General features: G+C 34.5%; 1 protein-coding gene, 1 long non-coding RNA gene and 1 pseudogene across 3 annotated transcripts; 2 read left to right on the top strand and 1 right to left on the bottom strand.

Moving 5' to 3' along the window:
- The first annotated feature begins 3,517 nt into the window (after nucleotides 1-3,517).
- LOC147535239 (uncharacterized) lies at nucleotides 3,518-4,267 on the top strand. Its single transcript, XM_086650178.1, has one exon. The coding sequence runs from the start codon at nucleotides 3,518-3,520 to the stop codon at nucleotides 4,265-4,267; it is 750 nt and encodes a 249-aa protein (XP_086506304.1).
- A 9,139-nt stretch (nucleotides 4,268-13,406) lies between these two features.
- LOC147535238 (dehydration-responsive element-binding protein 1B pseudogene) lies at nucleotides 13,407-14,474 on the top strand (annotated as a pseudogene). Its single transcript, XR_015227605.1, has one exon. The product of XR_015227605.1 is annotated as a dehydration-responsive element-binding protein 1B pseudogene (transcript).
- A 6,144-nt stretch (nucleotides 14,475-20,618) lies between these two features.
- LOC147535237 (uncharacterized) lies at nucleotides 20,619-21,369 on the bottom strand. Its single transcript, XR_015228239.1, has 2 exons — nucleotides 21,175-21,369; nucleotides 20,619-21,073 (listed from the first exon to the last, which is right to left on the bottom strand). It is a non-coding gene; the product is annotated as an uncharacterized LOC147535237 (long non-coding RNA).
- Between the last annotated feature and the right edge of the window lie 2,497 nt (nucleotides 21,370-23,866).

The following is a 23,866-nucleotide window of genomic DNA, read 5'->3' as shown; positions in this document are numbered from 1 at the left end:
TATGTTATGAGTTACAAATACAAATCTAGAAACCGAAGCCAAATAGGTAATGCATATCATAATATGATCAGTTTTCTATTTTGAATTTTCAGCGTGCCTCGAACCTTTGATTTCTAAGGTAGAAGACCAAACCTCTTACCACTCCCATCAAGAGTTATTGGCATATAATACGTAATATGATCAGTTACCACCACCTCCCACTCCTAATCCGTCTTTAAGGTCACTGACGTCATCTTTGGCCATGTCGTCACCGTGATGCTTGGGGTCCAGGCATGCACCTCCAACAAGTATGAGACATAGTTGACCATTTTCTTTATTTGTTGAACTAAGTTGACCATTTACCATCTCTGCAAACAAGAAGATATTATCAACCCTAACTTAGCTTATAAATAAACAAAAACAGCAAACACTAAAATCGGAAGAAGAAGCATATATTTGAGTACATACTTGGAGAAGATATCAGAATCAATACAAAGAACAAAAACGAAAGCCTTTTAGATAAAATTTCCATGATTTATTTGATGTTAATTGCTTCTCAAATTTATGAAAATTAATCTACAGAACAGTGTATCTTCTATATATAATAACTCTTGCCCTAAGTTGATTATTGAACTTGTTTCTTTTATTACTATCTTAACTTACAAATAGAATAAAGCAAAAAATCCTTTTATTATATAATTAGTACATGGAGATTAAAATAAGGGAAAAATGATCGTGTAAGCAACCAAGTTAGAAGAAGGCGACTAAAATAAGAGTTAAATGTCCTGTATTTATGAGGCCGAAGAAGATAAGTAGTGCTCTACATGGAGATTGAGCGCCAAATATTATTATCTTATTAATTTAACGTTAAAATAAGGGAAAATGATCGTGTAAGCAACCAAGTTAGAAGAAGGCGACTAAAATAAGAGTTAAATGTCTCCGTAATTATGAGGCCGAAATGTTAGTATTTTTAATACTAATGACTAATGTGGACTAATATATGTATTAATTACATAATACATGCTATTTCACTTAAGGGTCCCAAAATGTGATCTAATTAATTTATACATTATGGACCATAAAATATGAGTTTGAAGTGTGGGGAGCGTATTGGCAATATGTCATGTGTAGAGTCCTCAAAAGTAATTATCAAAGAATAATGGGCTCTTTAATAATTACTTGGGTAACTGCTAGTAACTTCCTAGGCAGTTCCCATATTATTCAGGGCAAATCCCTAAACCAGAGAAGAGAGATGTGATTTTCCCAACTCCCATTTTGAGAAATCAGAAACAACGTCCATTCTCAAGGTTTAGAAGATATTGTCCAAATCTTAGGGTTAACAAGGAAACCTTCAAGTATCTTCAAGCTATGGATTCGGGTAAGTACCTAAAACCTCCTCATCTCTTTAATTCATCAAATAGAGATCTTGGTTTAATTTCATTACTTGTGTTTTTGTTATTTATATGCATGAGTATTGAATTTTCCATCAAGTGGTATCAGAGCCACTATTTGTATGAATTTTGAGATGGTTTTATGTGTTCTGTTCACCATGTTTGTGATGTTTAAGATATTTCGTGAGAAACTGTTTTGCTTTTAGATTATCCCTAAATCTGTTTATTTCTGCAAATATGGGGATTTAAAGAATATTAGTAACTACCTTTATTTTAAATAATAAAAATCTTGAATGCTATCTTCTGTGATTCGGTTGGTTATGGAGGAATAATAGAGATCGTACTTATTTCCCCCTATTCCTCTCCCCTAATCTCTCTGTTTGAATATTTGGGTAGTTGAGAGATATTTGGGTAGATGATATTCTTATGAATTCTCTGTTGGATTATCCTCTTAGGTTTCTGTTGGGAGAGATAATATATAAGTAGTTATTATTTCCTTAATTTCCTCTCCCATCATTTATGCGTTGAATGTTTCATTAGTTAACAGATATTTTTGGCAGATTACACCATAACCAATTTTAAGTTTTATTTCTCTGATTAGGTTATTTACAGAGAAAATATTGGTTAGTATAATTTTATTTTTTTAAGATTCTGTCAACTATTTTGGGTTCAACTATTTTGGGTCAGAGAAATATTGATTAGATTTTAATTTCTCCATTCTATAATCTCTCTTATTCGGTTGTTTAGAGAGATAATTGGGTATCAATTAATTCCTCCTAACATGGTTATTTTTTCACTAAATCAAATTTGTTTAGAGAAATTTTGATACCATTACCATTGCTTTAGATACTGGAAGTATTAAACGTTATCATACATATATATCGGACAATAAATAAAGTAGTTTCCAGTGTGGGCGCCTATAGCAATTACCGAGGATGCCTAGAGGAACTAGGCTGCATATAGTATTTGGTTCGGTGCCTATAGCAACAGGGGTGTATATAGCGTTGTCGAGTGCTAATAGCACTGGTTGGGTGCCTATAGCATTCGCAAGGTGCCTATAGCATTTGCATGGTGCCTATAGCAATAGCGTGTTGTGTGGACTTATCCCACTGGTTGGGTGCCTATAGCAATTGTAGGGTGCCTATAGTTTTGGGGCGCCTGTAGCACTTGGTGTTAATCGTTTTGGGTGCCTTTAGTAGTTAGTTTGGGTGCTCATAACAGAAATTTTGGATGCATACAACATCATATTTGGGCACTTGTAGACCTCTAATTACTCATTTTGGAGTAATGTATGTATCTCACGTCAATGCACTTATTTTATTTGTAATATATGAATTGTGAGTTATTGTTGAGTGCCTTAATTGGGTGTTTGAAGGCACCACAATATGTTTCTACTACTAAATAATGCACATATGATTTTTGGTTTATCGTTAATTATGGTAATTTGACGATGATTTCATGCATATGTGTACTTTGAATTATCAACCTTTAGTGGATTTAATATCTATGTTGATATATGCTTAATAAGTAATAAGAAACATGATTAAGTGATTATATGTCAATAATCATTAAACATAAGGTTAGGCTATTGATTAATCTTGCACAAAATATTATGATTTTAATTTTTGTCAAGAACTTAGATGGTTGTTGCATTAATTATGGGATTGAACGGACATGTCGCCAAAGTGACCTCTGTCGGGTAAAATACCATAGTTGGTGCAGATAAACATGTCTTAGTCCATGTGAAGTGATCGGCCCAAAGGAAGGTTACTTTGACAGGTCTAAGGGAAGCCTTAAATTGCCTTATGACTAAGATATGTGATATATTTAGGTGTCATGCGAGTATTGTGTCGGTCCAAAGAAAGGCACAACACTTGGCAGATCTTGTATCAATATCAGAGAGTATCACTAGTAAGTTATTATCTCTGTCCAAAGACTAGATAGTAATGTTACACTTGATATCTTGAAATGGGCCCACAAATTGCAATATTTGGTTAATTGCTAATTTTTATGCATGATTTTATTGAACTCTAATATGAGCATGTGTGTTTTATTGTCTTTTGTATTTAGTATCATCTATATCTGCCAACATAAACAACATTCCGGTGCTTAACGGCATTAACTTTAAGAAATGGAAGAAGCACGTGATGACTGTGCTTGGTTGCATGGATCTTGACATTGCTCTTAGGATGGATCGCCCAATGCCTCTGTCCAGCTTAAGTACTACTGAACAGAAGGTTGCTATGGAAAAATGGGAGAGATCTGATCGGATGAGCCTGATGATCATGCAAAACTCAATTCCAGACTCGATAAGCAGTGGACTGACTAAGGCGAGTGCTAAGGAGTTCCTCAAGCAACTCTCTGATCGCTTTTCAGCGAGTGGGAAAGTGGAGACAAGCACTGCATTATCTAAGCTTGTCACCATGCGGTATAACGGTAAGGGGAACATACGGGAGTACATTATGAATATGTCTAACCTGGTGACCAAACTCAGGGAACTAAGACTTGTATTGTCTGAAGACATACTTGTTCATTTGGTCCTCATATCTCTTCCTGTTCAGTATAACACACTTAAGATCTCCTATAATTCTCAAAAGGAGAAGTGGAGCTTAAATGAGCTCATTGCACATTGTGTTCAGGAAGAAGATAAGATTAACCAGGAAAAGACAGAAAGTGCTCACCTAGCATCAACTTCAGGAGTAAAAAGGCTGGATAAGCAAAAGAAGGATAAAGGTATAGCAAACACAATAACTTCACAAGTCAAAGGCAAAAGAAATTTGGATTCAAGGCATTCCTGTTTCTTTTGCAAAAGGACTGGTATCGTGAAGAAAATGTGTTATGAATACGCCGCTTGGCGTGCTAAGAAAGGTTTGCCTCCACTATTGAAAGCCGATTGATGGCGAAAGATACATCTTTGTGGGCTGTAGAACAACCTTGCAGTGGAAGCAATCGGTGTTTGTTTTATTTGTTGTTCAATTATGTACTGATTATTATTTGAATTTAGAAGAAACTTTTCATGTACCGTCATTCAGACGGAACTAATTTCTATTTCCTTTTGGACAAATTTGGTTTTAATTGTTCAATTGAAATAGATCATTTAGTGTTTCTCTAAATTCTAATATTGTGGATTATAGTACTTAAATTGATTGAAGATATATAATCAAACACCATAAAGGCGAATGTGGAGTCAGGCAAAGATATTTGGGGTTCATTCCCTTAGGTATCGTGGAATGACAAACATTGTCTTGTCTGCTTCAATAATGACTCATGGCATTAGGAATACCTTTACTGGAAGCAGTTTGATCGCTCAAACAACCCTTCTTTTAATCAAGAAACTCATGTTCGTCGAGGATGTTAATTACAGTGGGAGTAATCAAAATAAAGAGATTGTGTTTGAAGATGAGTATGCAAATATTCGTCTTAAAGTCACAACTGACAATAACTAAATTTTTTTGATACAATTATTGTTCAGCCTGTGAATTAAAGTATTTAATCAGATACAACCATGTTGGTTAATCCCACATTTAGTGAACAACCTTTTCTCGTACTAGTTAATAAAGAACCTCTAAAAGAAACAGAGGAATAGCTAGAGAGATTATGGTTGACATTAACGACCTTGAATTAAGGAAACACTTAGAAGATCCACTATGACTTTGTTGTCTATCTTAATGAGCACAATTATGACTTAAGGTTTGAAGTATTTAACTTCTCCTAGTGAAGTCAAAATGAGCTCAAAAATTTGATGACTGGATTGAGGTCATGAAAGGAGAGTTGAAGTCTATGGACGACATTAACATTAGGATCTTGTCGAGTTACCTCTAGGGTGAGATCACTTGGTAGTAAATGAATTTACGAAACCAAAAAGACTCAAAAGGTAACATCGAAAGATATAAAGCACGTCTAGTCGTCAATGACTTTACTCATAAGGGAGGATTAAACTTCGAAGAGGTATTCTCGCCTGACTTTACGAAGTATTCTTTAAGTCAAATAAATTGTACCAAAATTTTGATGAGGTCATTCCTCTTTCGGTTCTATGAGGAAAATATCATCGATCAGTGCATATATCTCAAGATCAGTGGGAGTGGATTTATGATCCTAGAACTATATGTAGGTGTGGTTCTACTAGCGAACACTGATATAGGATTGTAGCATTAGACCAAGGGCTTTCTCTCAAGCGAATTTAAAATGAAAGACCTTGGAAATGCTTCTTATGTTTTGGGTATCCAGATAGACCAAGATCACCCTAAGGACACTCTTGGTCTTTCCCAAAAGGCCTATATCGTAAATTTCTCTATGGCATCCAGAAATATTCGCTAGGAGATACGTCAGTGAATAATGATGGCAAGTTTAGTTTGCTCCAACTTGTGAAGTTCGATCTTGAGTAAGAAACTGAGACAATCCCAAACTCGTCTGTGGTTGGAAGTCTCATGCATGCACAAGTTTGTACATGTTTGGATTTGACACTTGTTGAAGGAATGTTGGGTAGATATCCAAGTAACCCACGCCTAGACCGTTGAAAGGTCATCCAACGGGTTATGTGATAACTGCAAAAGAGCGAAAGATTACATGCTCACTTTTGAGGAGAACCGATCATAGAGAGATCATGGGTTGCTCCGGTATGGATTTGCTGGATATCTTTATCATAAGAAATCCAGATCAGGTTACATTTTTGTGGTGGTTGGAAGGGTTAATTATTGGAAAGTGTAAAACAATCCCTATGACCTTCTCGACCATGAAAGTAGAGTTCTTAACATGCTTTCAAGCATCAATCATGCAATTTGGCTTTGAAATTTTGTCTTTAAGTTAGAATGTGGTCGGATACGCAAAACGACCAATGAGGATCTAACATGACGATTAGGCAGCTGAGTTGTACTTAAATAACAACAAAAGCTTTTCAAAGTCCAAATACATTGGTATGTAGTACCTTGCGGTAAAAGGTAACGTTCAGAATCTTTTGGTATCCATTGAGCACATTGACACAAACTCCAATATGGTGAACCACTCACTAAAGATTTACCGCCTAAAGTTTTTCAGCAAGTATGTGGTTTATATCGGGATTCTAGGATCCCATTGATTAGTGGGAGTTTGTTGTCTTAATTTTTTGGATCCATTTGGTTGTGCTCATTGGAAATGTTTGGTTTCTTGTATTGACCTTACGTAGTTTCAGAAATTATGTATTATATTTGGTACTCTGAACATAACGATATCAACTTTCTATTGAGGACATCATTGGGAGAAAGTTGGACTCTGTGGAGTCACTGGATTAGTTGGAAATAGACATGTTTTAGATCACAATTGCATGCAATTTCCATGCTACACATCCACACTTGATCTATGTTGTTAATTACGTTAGTAATGTGACCATTAAAGGTTTAGTCATGAACTAATGCGACGAACGCCGTTTTGATCCCTTGCTAATGTGATTAATGAACCAGATTGTACGTGATATTTGAAGTTGTGAAATAACAATTTTTGTGCACACTAAGGTTCTTGTATTATGTAATTCGGGAAATATATAAAGTCCAAGTGGGAGATTGTTAGTATTTTTAATACTAATGACTAATGTGGACTAATATATGTATTAATTACATAATACATGCTATTTCACTTAAGGGTCCCAAAATGTGATCTAATTAATTTATACATTATGGACCATAAAATATCAGTTTGAAGTGTGGGGAGCGTATTGGCAATATGTCATGTGTAGAGCCCTCAAAAGTAATTATCAAAGAATAATGGGCTCTTTAATAATTACTTGGGTAACTGCTAGTAACTTCCTAGGCAATTCCCATATTATTCAGGGCAAATCCCTAAACCAGAGAAGAGAGATGTGATTTTCCCAACTCCCATTTTGAGAAATCAGAAACAACGTCCATTCTCAAGGTTTAGAAGATATTGTCCAAATCTTAGGGTTAACAAGGAAACCTTCAAGTATCTTCAAGCTATGGATTCGGGTAAGTACCTAAAACCTCCTCATCTCTTTAATTCATCAAATAGAGATCTTGGTTTAATTTCATTACTTGTGTTTTTGTTATTTATATGCATGAGTATTGAATTTTCCATCACGAAAAAGATAAGTAGTGTTCTACATGGAGATTGAGCGCCAAATACTATTAGAGTTGTTATAATCGATTTAGTTGTTAGGAAAAATAACCTAATTAACTTGTTCAGGAATATGAAGATAAACGATGTGAAAGTAAAAGTAGAGACACAAAGATTATTTAACGTGGCAAAAAATCCCTCCAAGATATAAGGTAAAAAACCACGGGACCTAGTCCAGAAATCTCCCACTATAATAAAATAATGGGTTACACAATTCTTCAAGATGTGTAGAAACACTCTTGGACAACTCTTCACCAAACCTATGGTGGATAAACTGAACAAAGAAATAAAATCTCTTACTCCTTAGGATTTGAACAAATCCTAGATTCCTAAAGGTTGAAGAAGATAACCACAAACTAAATTGCTTCACAAGATTAATAATCTTCTTTTCTTCAAACCAATATTCTTCTCTTTCAATCTCTCTTGAAAGAACTACTTCAGAAATCTCTCTTTCTCTGACTTCTCTTTGTTCTCGAAGTTGTTGTGTATAATCTCTTCCCTTTCATTCCCTTTTATATTGATAAATAGGGAGGTTTACCAATAGAAATAAGAATTCCTTTTTAGGCTTGAAAAAATAGAAACTTCTATTTTTTTTCCCAAACAAGGAATAAGGGAAATCCTATTCCAACAAGGAGTCCTTTAATTATAAGGAGGGACCCCAACATTAGTGAGGTTTGTCTATGGTGTTGATTGATACCATGTTCGCCATTTGATCTCATACTGGTGATATACATGTCAACCACACCATTTTATGTAATCTATCTTTTTTTCTCCTACAAATTTAGATTAGCATGTTTCATGGCTGGTCCCGAGGACAAACAAGCAAATTAAACCTTGCTTTGAGCTACCGAGCAAAGGGCCTCACATAAAGACTACAAAAAAAGTAATTATGAGAGCTTCAATTTATTTTATCTTCGTAAAAAGAATTATCGAAAGCAACAAATAATCTATTTTATCCCAATTGTAGTAAGCATGCTAGGGAGTCCAAACAACTTAAATCTCAAACATTAGCATTTTTTCCTTCCTAAATTGTATTTTCTAATTAGATTAATTTCTTTTTGTTTAAAGTTTAATTACTTTTAGTTGACACTTCTAAACTTCTACGATTATTAAACTAAGGTATGTTTTCGTCTCTCTATGTCACAAAATATTTTAATAATTAGTTTCTTACTTAGCTTCAAAATAATTTTAATTAGTAATGAAATTAAGATGAAAACTCGTTGAGGAAAATTATAAAGATGAAAATGCTAAACTGGTTGAGGAAAATTTTAATAATTAGACCTTAGAGTTTTCCATCTTCTTTTTGATAGAATATGATTTTATAGCTTAAACGAACTATATTTTATAACCTAATATATTTTACGGCATGTTTTATAAACAAATACGTTTATTTAGGGATTACTTGTACGCTCTTCCTATACTAATAGTATCTCCATGCAAAACTCCAAAGAGACTCAATATGTCTTATGTGTCAAGGCTTAATTGAGTTTCTCTTTCCTAAATGTCAATATGGAGATCTTCAGTTCAAAAGATATCTTCAATGCAACACTGTAAAAACTTAAAAAATAACTTAGGTGTCATTTCCTATATGAGAAGATTTGCTTTTAATATTTTTTTTTTTTGATGAAGGGATTTGCTTTTAATATTGAGTGGTCAATTGAAATCCTCAAAAGAAATCTCAAATATTGAGTTTCTTCTTGAGATATCTCAACATTAAATGAGGCCACATAATTTCGAGATCCAAATTGAATATTGCATTGGATTGGAGAGATTTTTTACAAAAAATTCAAAAAATCCTACGTGGCACTTTGATTTTTTCAATTTCATTGTTGCATTAGAGATGCTCTAAAGGGCTACAGGCAATCCCTTTTATAACATATTTTGGTGGTTAGAGGCAATGCAAGCAAATAAACGCAATGTCTATATGAGTTTAACCTGACGGCACAATTGACGTCGACCGATCGCCGGCCGACTCCGCCAAAGAACGACGTTAGGTCGCCGACCAATTGGCTGGAGTATTAACAATGGGCGCCTATAGAACTGTTCTTTAATAAGAAGTTCAGGGCATCATGTCCATTTGACTTAAACCCAACTGTTAGCCCTTTCGAGTGTATACTGTCCGAGCCCTTCATGTGTAACCGTATTATGAGGATCTCTTATAGACACCGCAGAAATTTTCTTTGTGAGGTTTAATTTTGGGGTGTCTATAAACTTCAGTCATTTGTGCACAAAAATTCGAATTTTGGTAGCTCTAGGTAAGAGACGTATAATCGTAATATACTTTACAACGTATGGTTGTTTTCCTTTTCAAAAGTACTCATTTTAAAGATTGTTGTCGTGATCGACTTTTTTCTCTTTGAAATGCTAATCAGACCCTAAGATTTTCAATAACGCGTTGCCTTTAACAAGTAAATTCAAGTCGTTGTTTCCTTTTCGATCCAAGGTACCTATATTTCATAACGTTTCGTCTGAGAATCATCATCGACGACCGATATTAAAATATTCATCGACGACCGATTTTCTAAACCCACACTTGGTAGACATTGTGATTGACGGAGCCCCGTAATTTTGTTGTCCTGTACAATAATTGTGAAATCTTGTGGAGGAAATTGAGATAAAGCCGGTTGAGATTAAAAAATTTGCCACATCTTTCCTGGTGGCCTCGAAATTTATGGTCGATTAAAAAATAAAACGTGTGCAGATATGTATAACTGTCACCAACTGTAATATTGGAGTATAGTAGTACTAGTAGTAGTTAATATGGTTATAAAGAAAGAAATGACTTTATATATGAAAGTGAAATGTGGAATGAGATAACAAGGAGGAAGTTTCTGAGTTTAGTAACGTTTGAATAAACAATTACGTTTTGTAGAGCCTCTTGTTTCCTTTTGGGAAATGCTAAGGGGGAGGTAGGACCTCTTTTTCTAGGATATACTAATTTTTCTTTTTGTTGAAAGTTCTACTATATACTAGGAAAGTGCTAAACTAGCCACTCTCATATCACCCCTGCCTACCACCACAAAAGTCAAAATTATTATTATAGCTCTTATCTGTATACAATATAATAAAAAAATATTCTTTTATATATATACTCTTTTCTTCGATGAATATGACGAAATCTTACAAACGTATCTTCACGGATTGAGATTGCATATCTCAAACTTATCTTTAAATATTAAGATTATATCTCTCAAATTTATTTTCGATACCTAAGACTACATCTCTCAAACTTATTTGTAAATATACTCTCGTATCATGACAATACATGGAATTAGATGAGTAAATATATGTGACCAGCGACCCATTAAATGAAAAGACCAACAACACACGGAGATAAGGAACCCATTATGTGAGGTCCATGTGGATAATTGGGAGTTGGGTTCATTGTATCCAATCACTTCGACGGAGTAAAATTAGTTTTTATTTTACCAAAAATGATAAAGCTCCTCCCTACTTTATTCCTCTGTACGGGGCTAAGGGCGGAACCAGGATTTGAAACTATATAGAACTAGCCTAAAATTTGTATAACTAAATTTCTTCTTGCGATAAATCTATATTCGCCGAAAGTAACATGTAAAGACAATTTATAGTGTCAAAGTAAAATTGCATCGTTATTGTCACAATCCACATATGCAATTACCTAAATTAAAGTTTAATGGTGGATCATTTCGAAAAATGAAAAGTAAGAGCACAGCTATTTAGATGGATTCCTACTCTTTAATTTCCTAAAGTTACAAAAAATCATGTATCGGTAAAAGTTTTAGGTAAGAATCATATATATCCTAAAGACCTAAAGTTACAAAAAATCAGTAACCCTAACAATGAAATAATGGACAATAAATTTATCGGAACTCAATCACCAAAATAATCTAAATTAGTAGCTCAATTTATCAAAATCAGTAATCCTAACAATGAAGTAATGGACAAAGAATTAATAATAAAAAATCAGTTACTAAAATGACTGAAATTAATAGTAGTTCAATTTATCAAAATCAATAACCTTATAATGTATTAGCACAAGTTTTGATGAGAATCAAAATTGGATTAGTAGAAACTTTAATAACTAATAAAAATAACAAAACCAGAGGTAGTAAACATTGCTTACATAGAAATGTTGAATCTCTAATGATTTATAGAAGTTGAAGAATTAGGAAAACCCTAGATAAGATTTCACTCTAGCATTAGAGAAACTGAAAAAGTGAGAAGGATTTTAGTTGGATGATAAGATTTTAGTTTGATGATAGAGGGGGATTTCATGGTTGGAAGTTGGAGGAATTGAAGAAGGTGAGTAGGTCATGACACAAATCACTCACAGTTCTTTCTCTCTAGATTTTTCTAGCTTCTCCACGTCAAGAGTACAAAAAAAAAAGAAGTATTGACCCCTGGCTGTAATTACAAGATTAACCCCACCTCTTTAGAAATATAACAGAACTGCCCTGGGTGCAGTCAGGGGTGGTCTGCTTGTCCCTGCGCCCTTGCGCGGAGCGCCCAAACCCAAAGAAACCAAAGCGGTTGCTTTGACCTCCAACCTATCCAAAGGTTCCTAACCTTCTTGGAATTTTGTAAAGTAGTCGGTTTCGAAACATAAAATTATAACTAGAATATTGATAAGGATCATGTTATAACTTAGTGGTTAGTAAGCTGCTTTTATAAGTTAAAGGTCAATTCCACCCAACTAAGTGCGCTTCGTTTCTGACACCAATTTATTTGCTACCTCAAGTCTTTTTTCCCGTGTGCGTGTGAGGATCGTGTTCCACCTAACTAATTAGGTAGTCTAAAAAGTTTAATTTTGTCTTATTAGTCACTTCAGCAAGGAAGTATGTCAGGAACACACAGAACGGTCTCCACTATTTTTGTTTTTGGTGTTTGTTTCGTAGCAGTTTCTTTACAGGATTTTCTCTCGACTTAATTTTCAACCCCTAGTCATGGAAAGTTCAGACTCTTGTTCCAATGTTCTAGAGGTCCCAAGAAGTGTTTAGTCAAAACTAAAATCAGGATTCTAATTCTTCCTCATATATTGTCCTATTTAACCAGTTTTGACCTTTGAATTCTTTCTTAAAAAAAAATCAGCGTTCTATTTCTTCCTTAGATATTGTCCTATTCAACCAGTTTTGACGTTTGAATTCTTCTTCACGTTTTTGTATTTGACCTTCCTAAGTATTTGTTTGTTGTATTTGTAATGTGGTTGTACTGATAAGTTATTTTTAAATTTTTCTTATTAATAAGTACAAATTCAACTAAAAATTATTTAGTGACGAACAACACAACTGATTTTTATATCGTTTTTGTCAAAAACCTTTGAGTTGGCAGGTGACAAGTATGATACTATAAAACACGTTGCATTGTAGGTTTTGATATGGGTACATTCTTAGCAAAATGATTTCTCCGTTCGACAGGAAAACTCAAGAGATGAATTGAACCATCACCCGAATTGTAAAAGAAAACTACGAAAAGTACAATTCGAGACCTAACTGAAGGAATCATCTCTTAAAGTGGGTCGAATGTGGCCTTATCGACTACGAATGTGTGGAACGTAATTTTATCACGAAAACTCAAGATTTCATCCAATTGTGATATATGTAGTTTTAGTTTTGATCGTTTCAGTTGTTTCGCTTTTATTTTGGTGGCACCTATTTTTGAGGTAAGTTCTTCAGCCAATTCGACCATTACCAAACAATTCAAAACACAAAAGAAGTCAATTCATCCCACGTCATCGTAAATGACACATGTTCACTGTCAAGTGGGTTAATTCTTACTTAGCTGGATATTACAGCTGTTGACAATCCTTAATTGAGTAATTTAATAATCCAGCCTGTCAACTAACTTATACCCCCACCCAAATCCTTTTTTCCTTTTTTGCGCGTGCGCGTTTAAACCGTAAGGCGTTCTCCCTATAAAACCCTCTTATTCTATCCAATTTCAAAACTCAACACTCACGCCCCCCACACTCTCACTTCTAGTTCTAGAGAGAGAAAGAAACTCACTCTGACTCTCACACTCCCCACTTCCACTTCCACTTGTAGAGAGAGAAAGAGAAAAGAGAAACCTCCATTAATGAATATCTTCAGAAATCTGGACTCAAATACATCAAATGGGTCAGATAAGGTTAAAGATTTACTATCATATTCACCTTTATCCGATTCAAGTATTATAAATACAGGTGGTGGTTCTGATGAAGAAATTATACAATTAGCTTCAAATCGACCAAAACGACGTGCAGGTAGAATGAAATTCAGAGAAACTCGACACCCAATTTACAGAGGAGTTAGACAGAGAAATGGTGATAAATGGGTATCTGAAGTTCGTGAACCAAATAAAAAATCAAGAATTTGGCTTGGTACTTTTCCCACACCTGAAATGGCTGCCCGTGCTCATGATGTTGCTTCAATTGCACTCAGGGGAAGATCAGCTTGTCTTAATTTCGCCGATTCTATTTGGAAAGTACCCTTGCCGGAATCATTAGATGCTAAAGATATTCGAAAAGCAGCTGGGGAGGCAGCGAGAGCTTTTCATCAATCGGAGGAATTAATGGAAGTAAGGAGGGAGGAATTGAATTCACCGGCGGTGCCGGAGAAAGTGTTTTATATGGATGATGACGAAGCAGAGTTTGGAATGCCAAGAATTCTTGCTGACATGGCAGATGGATTGTTATTATCTCCACCTCATCCTAGAGATTTCAGTTGGGATGACGTGGAAACTAATGCTGAAGTGGCTTTATGGAGTTATTCCATTTGAATTTAAGGAATCTTCTTCTTTTTGTTCAGTCAAAGATTGTTGACTTGGTCAAGGTTGGATCTTTCAATAATTATTGGTTTGAAGATCTAATGACCAAGTAAATACTCCACGATTTCTTTGCAAAAAAAGTAAATATAGGATTTTAAGTCTGATATCAACAAACAAAAAAAGAGTCTGATATCAACAAACTTGGTAATGTATCAATATAATGTGTGTGTAAAGACATATATGAACTCGTATATTTTATATTAAGCTCCTCGTTTTTAAGTTTGTCCCTCTTTCGATTTTTTTTCCTTTCCTATGTTTTCATAATCTAGGAATTGATAGATGTTGTGATATGAGTTGACGTATTTTAAAACTTCATTATCTCATATTTGAGTCACTAGTGTGTGTTATTTCTAATCAAGTCAATTAGTGTATGGAAGTAAATGACTCCATTCCAACAACATAGAATATCCTGGTCTAATGGTTTTATAATAAACAAAGAAGATTAAGCTATTACCTTTCTAATCATGGAAGAATTAGAATCAACCTCAACTATAAAATTGGAAAAAATTAAATAAAACTAACTATTATTATAAAATAAAAGGGTTAATTCCGTTTTGGCCCCCGATTTGTGGCCAACTGGTCGTTTTGGCCCCGAATTGTGTCCGGCAGTTCGTTTTGGCCCCAAAAAATTCCTAAATGACCCCAAATTTTTTCAACCTCCCAATTCTACCCCCATGGCATTTCTGTAATTATTTTTTTTTTCTTTTTCTTTGTCCACCTCAACTAACAATCACCACATCACTCTGTCCACCTCACTCTTCTTCTCCGGCGAAAAGTTGCCGGTCGGAATAAAAAATTCCGGCCGGCCACCTTTACCAAAAAAAAAAAAAAAAAATTCTTCATCTTCTTCATTTCTCTCTCTTCTTCTTCTTTATCTCTTCTTCCTCTTTCTTTACCTCTCTGTCTCTCTAACCCCTCTCTCTCTCTCAATATAACTCCGGCGAAGGGGCTCTGCCCCTTCGCCGGAGAACCAGACCTTCAAGGTCTGGTTGTAGAAACCAGACCTCCAAGGTCTGGTTGTAGAAACCAGACCTCCAAGGTCTGGTTGTAGAAACCAGACCTCCAAGGTCTGGTTGTAGAAACCAGACCTCCAAGGTCTGGTTGTAGAAACCAGACCTCCAAGGTCTGGTTGTAGAAACCAGACCTCCAAGGTCTGGTTGTAGAAACCAGACCTCCAAGGTCTGGTTGTAGAAACCAGACCTCCAAGGTCTGGTTGTAGAAACCAGACCTCCAAGGTCTGGTTCTCCGGCGAAAGAGAGAGGGGTTAGAGAGAAAGAGAGGTAAAGAAAGAGGAAGAAGAGAGATAAAGAAGAAGAAAAGAGAGAAATGAAGAAGATAAAGAAATTTTTTTTTTTTTTTTGGTAAAGGTGGCCGGCCGGAATTTTTTATTCCGGCCGGCAATCTTTCGCCGGAGAAGAAGGGTGAGGTGGACAGAGTGATGTGGTGATTGTTAGATGAGGTGGACAAAGAAAAAGAAAAAAAGATAATTACAGAAATGCCATGGGGGTAAATTTGGGAGGTTGAAAAAATTTGGGGCCATTTAAGAATTTTTTGGGCCAAAACGAACTGTCGGACACAATTTGGGCTAAATACAACTATGTTTTAACTTCCCAAAATTATTTACTATACACAGCCATTTCTTTTATTAAATTATTAAACAAAAATAAAATTGGTTGTATTAGTGTTAACTAGCAAATATTAATACTGAGGATCTAAAAAAATATTATTACAATTTAGACCCGATAAACAGAAGCTATTAGACCTACTGGGTAACCCATTTGATTTAGTGAAATAGCATACATTATTAAGGTTTAAACTAAGCTTGACTAAGTGATGGAGACCGTCAAGATGGGCCTCACGGCCGAACTAGTTAGAGGGCCTCATGACCGAGTCCATTAGGGTTAGAGTTTAGGAGTTTCCATGTTTTAATATTTCCTACTAACTCTAGGTTTAGAAGTTACTATGTTTGAGTATCTTTGATATTTAGGAATCCTAATTTGAGTCTATCTAGAAGTTTCTAAGTTCCTATAAAAGTAAGTCAGGTCTGTCCTTGTTATTCAGATCAGAGAATATTATGAATCAAGTTTATTGTTAATCAAGTTCATCGTTTATTATTAATCAAGTTTATCGTTTTATCGCTTTTATCGTTATTTCATCAGCTTTATTTCATTAGTTTAGTTTAATAACAATAGTGGATTTCATTACTTTTACGCTTCCGCAACAATCTACATCAGCTGGTATTCAGAGCTTCAAGAATCTGGGAACAGATAAATTTTTTTTAGATACTTCTCATCTTGAATGTTGGAAAAATCTTTCGCGTTTAGGTTGAGATCCTTTTAGAGATGCGCAACAACTCTATGTTGATCGAAAAGATCAAAACTAAATTAATGTTGTTTCCAAAATTCCTATGTTTGATTATCAATATCATATAGATTTTTGGATTCAACAGATGGAAGATTGGTTTATAAACCAAGAGGTTCGTGATGAAGATAAGGTTTTTATTCTTGAACAACACTTGTCTACAAGAGTCTATGAAAAATACAACGAGATGCAATGGAGACTCGTTAATGAAGGAAAATCGTTCGTAGATGATTGGAATAAAGTGAAAAGTATTTTTCGATATGCTTTTCTCCCTTTACATGAATACTTATTTTTTATAGAATCTCAAATCCAATCGAACAAATTATTATCCGAAATTCCTTCGACTACAATGGTCAATATTATTGAAAGAGAGGTTTTTGATAAAAAAAAATCCTAGTTTTTCAATAATGGAGGAAGAAAATATTATGTGGTGTTTGTGGTCTTCTTCATCAAATTAAAAGATGACGGGAGATGTTGCAATTTGTTGGAAGTTTCTTTCCTACATTTATTTTTGCAAGATTCTTTGCACTATGAGATTGAAGCTAGTGATTTCGTCCAAGTGGGTGTCCTTCGACCCCAATGCACCGTTCGCTCGAAGTGGGAATTAAGGATTGCATTGTTGAGTCTCACTTGAGGGCAAGTTCGTTTTCGGTCGGGGAGTATGATGGAGACCATCAAGATGGGCCTCACGGCCGAACAGTTAGAGGGCCTCATGACCGAGTCCATTAGAGTTAGAGTTTAGGAGTTTCCATGTTTTAATATTTCCTACTAAGTCTAGGTTTAGAAGTTTTTATGTTTGAGTATCTTTGATATTTAGGAATCTTAATTTGAGTCTATCTAGAAGTTTCTAAGTTCCTATAAAAGTAAGTCAGGTCTGTCCTTGTTATTCAGATCAGAGAATATTATGAATCAAGTTTATTGTTAATCAAGTTCATCGTTTATTATTAATCAAGTTTATCGTTTTATCGCTTTTATCGTTATTTCATCAGCTTTATTTCATTAGTTTAGTTTAATAACAATGGTGGATTCCATTACTTTTACGCTTCCGCAACAATCTACATCACTAAGTCATAGTAGTTAGGATTATAAAAGATACATAGTGATTTTATGTAGTATGATTTTTTGAATATCCGTTTGGATTTTTTTTTGTTGAAAATATATCCGTTGGACTTTTTTTTTTTGTTGAACAATTTTCGTTGGACATGATAAACCAAAATTCTAATCTATAAATACCCGTTTGATAAAATTTATTCTAATATATATTCAAATAAATTTTATTTATGAATAATTAATTATGATAATAGAAATTTGAACCAAAGACTTGTGGAAAAAAATTTTGATTATATTTTTCTTTCTTGTATGGGTTGGTTTAGCAATTTAATCCAATATTCAATTAGTTTTATTTAGTTATTTTGTCTAATAATTTTTTTTGAGTTGGGTATAGAATGTAGGAGAAATTCCGTTATACTTGATTTTTTTTTATGGTGTTGGTTAGCAATTTAAGACTCTATTTTGATTAGTTTTATGGGTGCTTCTAAAGGCACCGAGTCAAAAGGCTGTTAGCATCCATCTCTGTTAGCACCAGGCCCAACCGCTCATTTCTCTATTAGCACCGTCCAACTATGTAGGCACCGGTCAAGTAGAGTTAACCCTAACCCCTCCATCCATCTCTCACAAAATCCAACCACAATGATGCCTTAAGACATACTAGACGGACTGGACCAACCCGTCCGTTTCCCTTAATTCACGGATTAGTCAATCCGTTACTCTTCACATGCTCAAGGATTGGTTAATCCGTTTCTCTTCACATACTCACGGATTTGTTTCAATCCACATAGGCCAAAAATGATAATTGTGGTTCAATATCTAATAGTACTCTAATTTAGTTTCTTGGACAGTAAGCAGCCCAAAAGTATACTGTAACTCACGCCGAACTAAAGGGAGGGTAAGCTTATATTCTCTACCTTCATCTGTACATGTAAAGGGATATCATCATGTACCATTTCCTCATTTTGCTGTCTTTTGACATTGTCTCAATCCAGGAACTTGCAAACGGGCTTCCGGAATCCCTTTCAGAAGGAGGGCATTTACTTGGTTGACCCTTTACGTGGCAAAAGAGGCTTTTTAAGAAGGCTCAACCAGTTAAGGTGTTGTCTGTCTATGGATTAAAGAAGGCTTTAAGGTATCTTAAGCTCATACCTAAACTGTTTCAGTTGCTTCTTCCTCATTCATTCATCCGTGGAAAGACTTCACATATTGGGCTTCACAAATTGTCTTTGTTACTCGTAAATAGTATGAAGTTTCTGAATCTGTACATGAATTTTATAGTAATGCAGGTGAAGTAACAACTAATGCCCACTCACAGGGGATCAGATTCCTTGAAGAAATCACAGGTTTTAGTTCGTTTCTCATATGTCGCTTATGTTATGCTGTCTTGAGTACTCCATGACAGCATAAATTTCTAAGTGCACTCTACCTAAGGTTTTGTTTTAAAAGAAAAATAAATAAGTATTATTTTGGAAGAAGAAGATAGAAGAAGTAAGCGAATGTGAACGTCACCCACATTAAAAACCGGTGCTTATAGAGAACTCCATTGACCCGAGTCAAGAATATTTTCGGATGCTAACAGCCTTTTGGCCCGGTGCCTTTAGAAGCACCCTAGTTTTATTTAGTTACAATTGTCCCATAGTTATCTTTAGTAAAATCGAAGTTGCATATAGTAGCATCCTTCAATTTCCATTTAGAGACTGACCATGGTTTTCCAAAAACCGGTTTTTCTTTGACTTTTGTCTGGACCCCTAGTTTTTTATATTTCATTATTACCCTATGCCATTGTAACTCATTTAATTTCTTACTTTTTCTTACACTCAATTTACATCGGCACGTCACTGGAAAAGAGAACTTCCATGTTATTCAATTTCTCCATTTAAACATCAATTAATTCTTAACATAGTTATAATTTTTAGAAATTTTTTGAAATATTTGGAGAAAAATGGTATTTAGGAAAGGTTTTAATTCATTTACACCGACTAATACACGCTAAACTAGATAGAGTTATCTGCTTTGAAAAGATTCAATTTCAACTTGTCTAACTCACTTAACTATGTAGACTACGTCCACGCATCAATTGTGAGATAGTTACTAAAAATTTAGAGTTGAGATTATTTTTGTCTGTGCCATTTGATACTTAAAGCGATACTTTAGGGTACTGCTTTTCAGCCCTTAGCATCTTGTGAACTATAACTTTTTCTCATAAATTAAACAAAAAAAATATTAAACAAAGCTGCATAATTACTCGTTATTACCTTTTTGACTTTTTGCCATTGTACCTCACTTAATCCTATTTTACTTTCTTACACTTAACTTACACTGGCACATCATTAGCAAAAAGAACGTCCATGTTATTCAATTTTACCATTTAAATATCAACTAATTCTTGACATGGTTATAAACTTTCGGAAACTTATGAAATATTTGGAAAAAAACGGGGCTGAGGAAAGGTATTTAATGGGTTTACAGTCTCTAATGGGCGTTAAGCTGGACTCACCTAACTATGTAAGTTTATGTTCACGCATCTGTAAAATCATAATCATACGAAGAGATAGTTACTAAAAATTCAGAGTTTGAGATCATTTTTATCAGTGTCATCTGTTACTTAAAGCAGTACTACTTTAGAGGATTGTACTTTGTCCCTTAATCTACTTTGTGGCGGGCAAGGTTTTCCATTGCCAACTACAATTTTCCCTCATTGATTGAATAAAAGAACGGTAAATGCTAAATAAAGTTATATAATTACTCAACGAAGCTATGTCTTAACAACACAATTTTTTGTTCAAATGACTCGAAAACATGTCTTTTTTTCCGAACACTAGTATTCTTATAAGCACCACACAAATTGTTGCTTTAATAGATTGGATGGCAATTTTGGGTGTCTGTAGACCTCCCAGATGTTGACTTGTGTTAATGTTTTTCTTACAGAAAAAAAAAAATTCTTAGTTCCAATTGAGAGACATATAATCATAGTATTTATATACTTCACATGTGATGACGGATAGCACAATTTTAGTGTAACACTTGCGAAAAATTAAATTATAGCAAAAATAGAAATCACTACTATGTTATGAGTTACAAATACAAATCTAGAAACCGAAGCCAAATAGGTAATGCATATATAATATGATCAGTTTTCTATTTTGAGTTTTCAGCGTGCCTCGAACCATTGATTTTTAAGGTAGAAGACCAAACCTCTTACCACTCCCATGAAGAGTTGTTGGCATATAATACGTAATATGATCAGTTACCACCACCTCCCACTCCTAATCCGTCTTTGAGGTCACCGACGTCATCTTTGGCCATGCCATGACCGTGTTCTACCTGATTTGAATGGACTTTGTGATGCCCGCGGTTCATGCATCGACCTCCAAGAAGTATGAGACATAGTTGACCATTTACCATCTCTGCAAACAAGAAGATATTATCAACCCTAACTTAGCTTATAAATAAACAAAAACAACAAACACTAAAATCGGAAAGAAGAAGCATATATTTGAGTACATACTTGGAGTAGATATCACAATCAATACAAAGAACAAAAACGAAAGCCTTTTAGATAAAATTTCCATGATTTATTTGATGTTAATTGCTTCTCAAATTTATGAAAATTAATCTACAGAACAGTGTATCTTCTATATATAATAACTCTTGCCCTAAGTTGATTATTGAACTTGTTTCTTTTCTTACTATCTTAACTTACAAATACAATAAAACAAAAAATCCTTTTATTATATAATTAGTACATGGAGATTAAAATAAGGGAAAAATGATCGTGTAAGCAACCAAGTTAGAAGAAGGCGACTAAAATAAGAGTTAAATGTCTCCGTATTTATGAGGCCGAAGAAGATAAGTAGTGCTCTACATGGAGATTGAGCGCCAAATATTATTATCTTATTAATTTAACGTTAAAATATGGGAAAATGATCGTGTAAGCAACCAAGTTAGAAGAAGGCGACTAAAATAAGAGTTAAATGTCTCCGTAATTATGAGGCCGAAAAAGATAAGTAGTGCTCTACATGGAGATTGAGCGCCAAATATTATTAGAGTTGTTATAATGGATTTAGTGAGGTCTGTCTATGGTGTTGATTGATACAATGTTCGCCATTTGATCTCATACAGGTGATATACATGTGAACCACACCATTTTATGTCATCTATTTTTTTTCTCTTACAAATTTAGATTAGCATGTTTCATGGCTGGTCCCCGGGACAAACAAGCAAATTAAACCTTGCTTTGAGCTACCGAGCAAAGGGCCTCACAGAAAGACTACAAAAAAATAATGAGAAATTTTAAAAGGCCCCCCGTTTTTGTTAAAAGGCCTCCCAGCTAAAAGCGCCCCTCATTATAACCAATTTGGTTATAGGGGCCCCTCTACAAAAGAGCACCTCCTTCATCTATATTTGACCTAACGGCAAAGTTAACGCCGTTAGGTCAAACTTAACCTAAGACCAGACCCTACATTGACCTTCCCTCCTTCATTTCATTCCGGTGGAAGAAGAGGGAAGAAGAATATAAGAGAGGAATTTCTAGGGATTTGGATTTTAGGAAGTTTTATAATTGTAACAACTATAATCCTAACGTGGGTGAAATACACCTTTAAAGTGGGTTTTTTTCACCCATTCAAAGTGGGGGGCCCTTTAACCAAGCTAAGTCAAAGGTCTTTTACTAAGTCAACGAAACCATGGGGAGGCCTTTTAACAAAAACGGGGAGGCCTTTTAAAATCTCCCAAAAATAATTATGAGAGCTTCAATTTATTTTATCTTCATAAAAAGAATTATCGAAAGCAACAAATAATCTATTTTATCCCAATTGTAGTAAGCATGCTAGGGAGTCCAAACAACTTAAGTTCAATCTCAAACATTAGCATTTTTTCCTTCCTAAATTGTATTTTCTAATTAGTTTAATTTCTTTTTGTTTAAAGTTTAATTACTTTTAGTTGACACTTCTAAACTTCTACGATTATTAAACTAAGGTATGTTTTCGTCTCTCTATGTCACAAAATATTTTAATTATTAGTTTCTTACTTAGCTTCAAAATAATTTTAATTAGTAATGAAATTAAGATGAAAACTCGTTGAGGAAAATTATAAAGATGAAAATGCTAAACTGGTTGAGGAAAATTTTAATAATTAGACCTTAGAGTTTTCCATCTTCTTTTTGATAGAATATGATTTTATAGCTTAAGCGAACTATATTTTATAACCTAATATATTTTACGGCATGTTTTATAAACAAATAGGTTTATTTAGGGATTACTTGTACGCTCTTCGTATACTAATAGTATCTCCATGCAAAACTCCAAAGAGACTCAATATGTCTTATGTGTCAAGGCTTAATTGAGTTTCTCTTTCCTAGATGTCAATATTGAGATCTTCAATTCAAAAGATGTCTTCAATGCAACACTGTAAAAACTTAAAAATAACTTAGGTGTCATTTCCTATATGGGTAGATTTGCTTTTAATATTGAGTGGTCAATTGAAATCCTCAAAAGAAATCTCAAATATTTAGTTTCTTCTTGAGATATCTCAACAGTAAATGAGGCCACATAATTTCGAGATCCAAATTGAATATTGCATTGGATTGGAGAGATTTTTTACAAAAAATTCAAAAAATCCTATGTGGCACTTTGATTTTTTCAATTTCATTGTTGCATTAGAGATGCTCTAAAGGGCTACAGGCAATCCCTTTTATAACATATTTTGGTGGTTAGAGGCAATGCAAGCAAATAAACGCAATGTCTATATGAGTTTAACCTGACGGCACAATTGACGTCGACCGATCGCCGGCCGACTCCGCCAAAGAACGACGTTAGGTCGCCGACCAATTGGCTGGAGTATTAACAATGGGCGCCTATAGAACTGTTCTTTAATAAGAAGTTCAGGGCATCATGTCCATTTGACTTAAACCCAACTGTTAGCCCTTTCGAGTGTATACTGTCCGAGCCCTTCATGTGTAACCGTATTATGAGGATCTCTTATAGACACCGCAGAAATTTTCTTTGTGAGGTTTAATTTTGGGGTGTCTATAAACTTCAGTCATTTGTGCACAAAAATTCGAATTTTGGTAGCTCTAGGTAAGAGACGTATAATCGTAATATACTTTACAACGTATGGTTGTTTTCCTTTTCAAAAGTACTCATTTTAAAGATTGTTGTCGTGATCGACTTTTTTCTCTTTGAAATGCTAATCAGACCCTA

The sequence above is a fragment of the Eschscholzia californica genome, unplaced genomic scaffold (genome assembly GCF_041429995.1).
Source record: "Eschscholzia californica isolate CP2 unplaced genomic scaffold, dmEscCali1.0.p SCAF_6, whole genome shotgun sequence".
Lineage (NCBI taxonomy): Eukaryota > Viridiplantae > Streptophyta > Magnoliopsida > Ranunculales > Papaveraceae > Eschscholzia > Eschscholzia californica.
The sequence above is the reverse complement of the archived record's forward strand: the minus strand, read 5'-3'. Positions and strand labels throughout refer to the sequence as shown.

Excerpts from the sequence above, each read along its gene's own strand:
- LOC147535239 (XM_086650178.1), top strand. The coding sequence starts at position 3,518 with ATGACTGTGCTTGGTTGCATGGATCTTGACATTGCTCTTAGGATGGAT.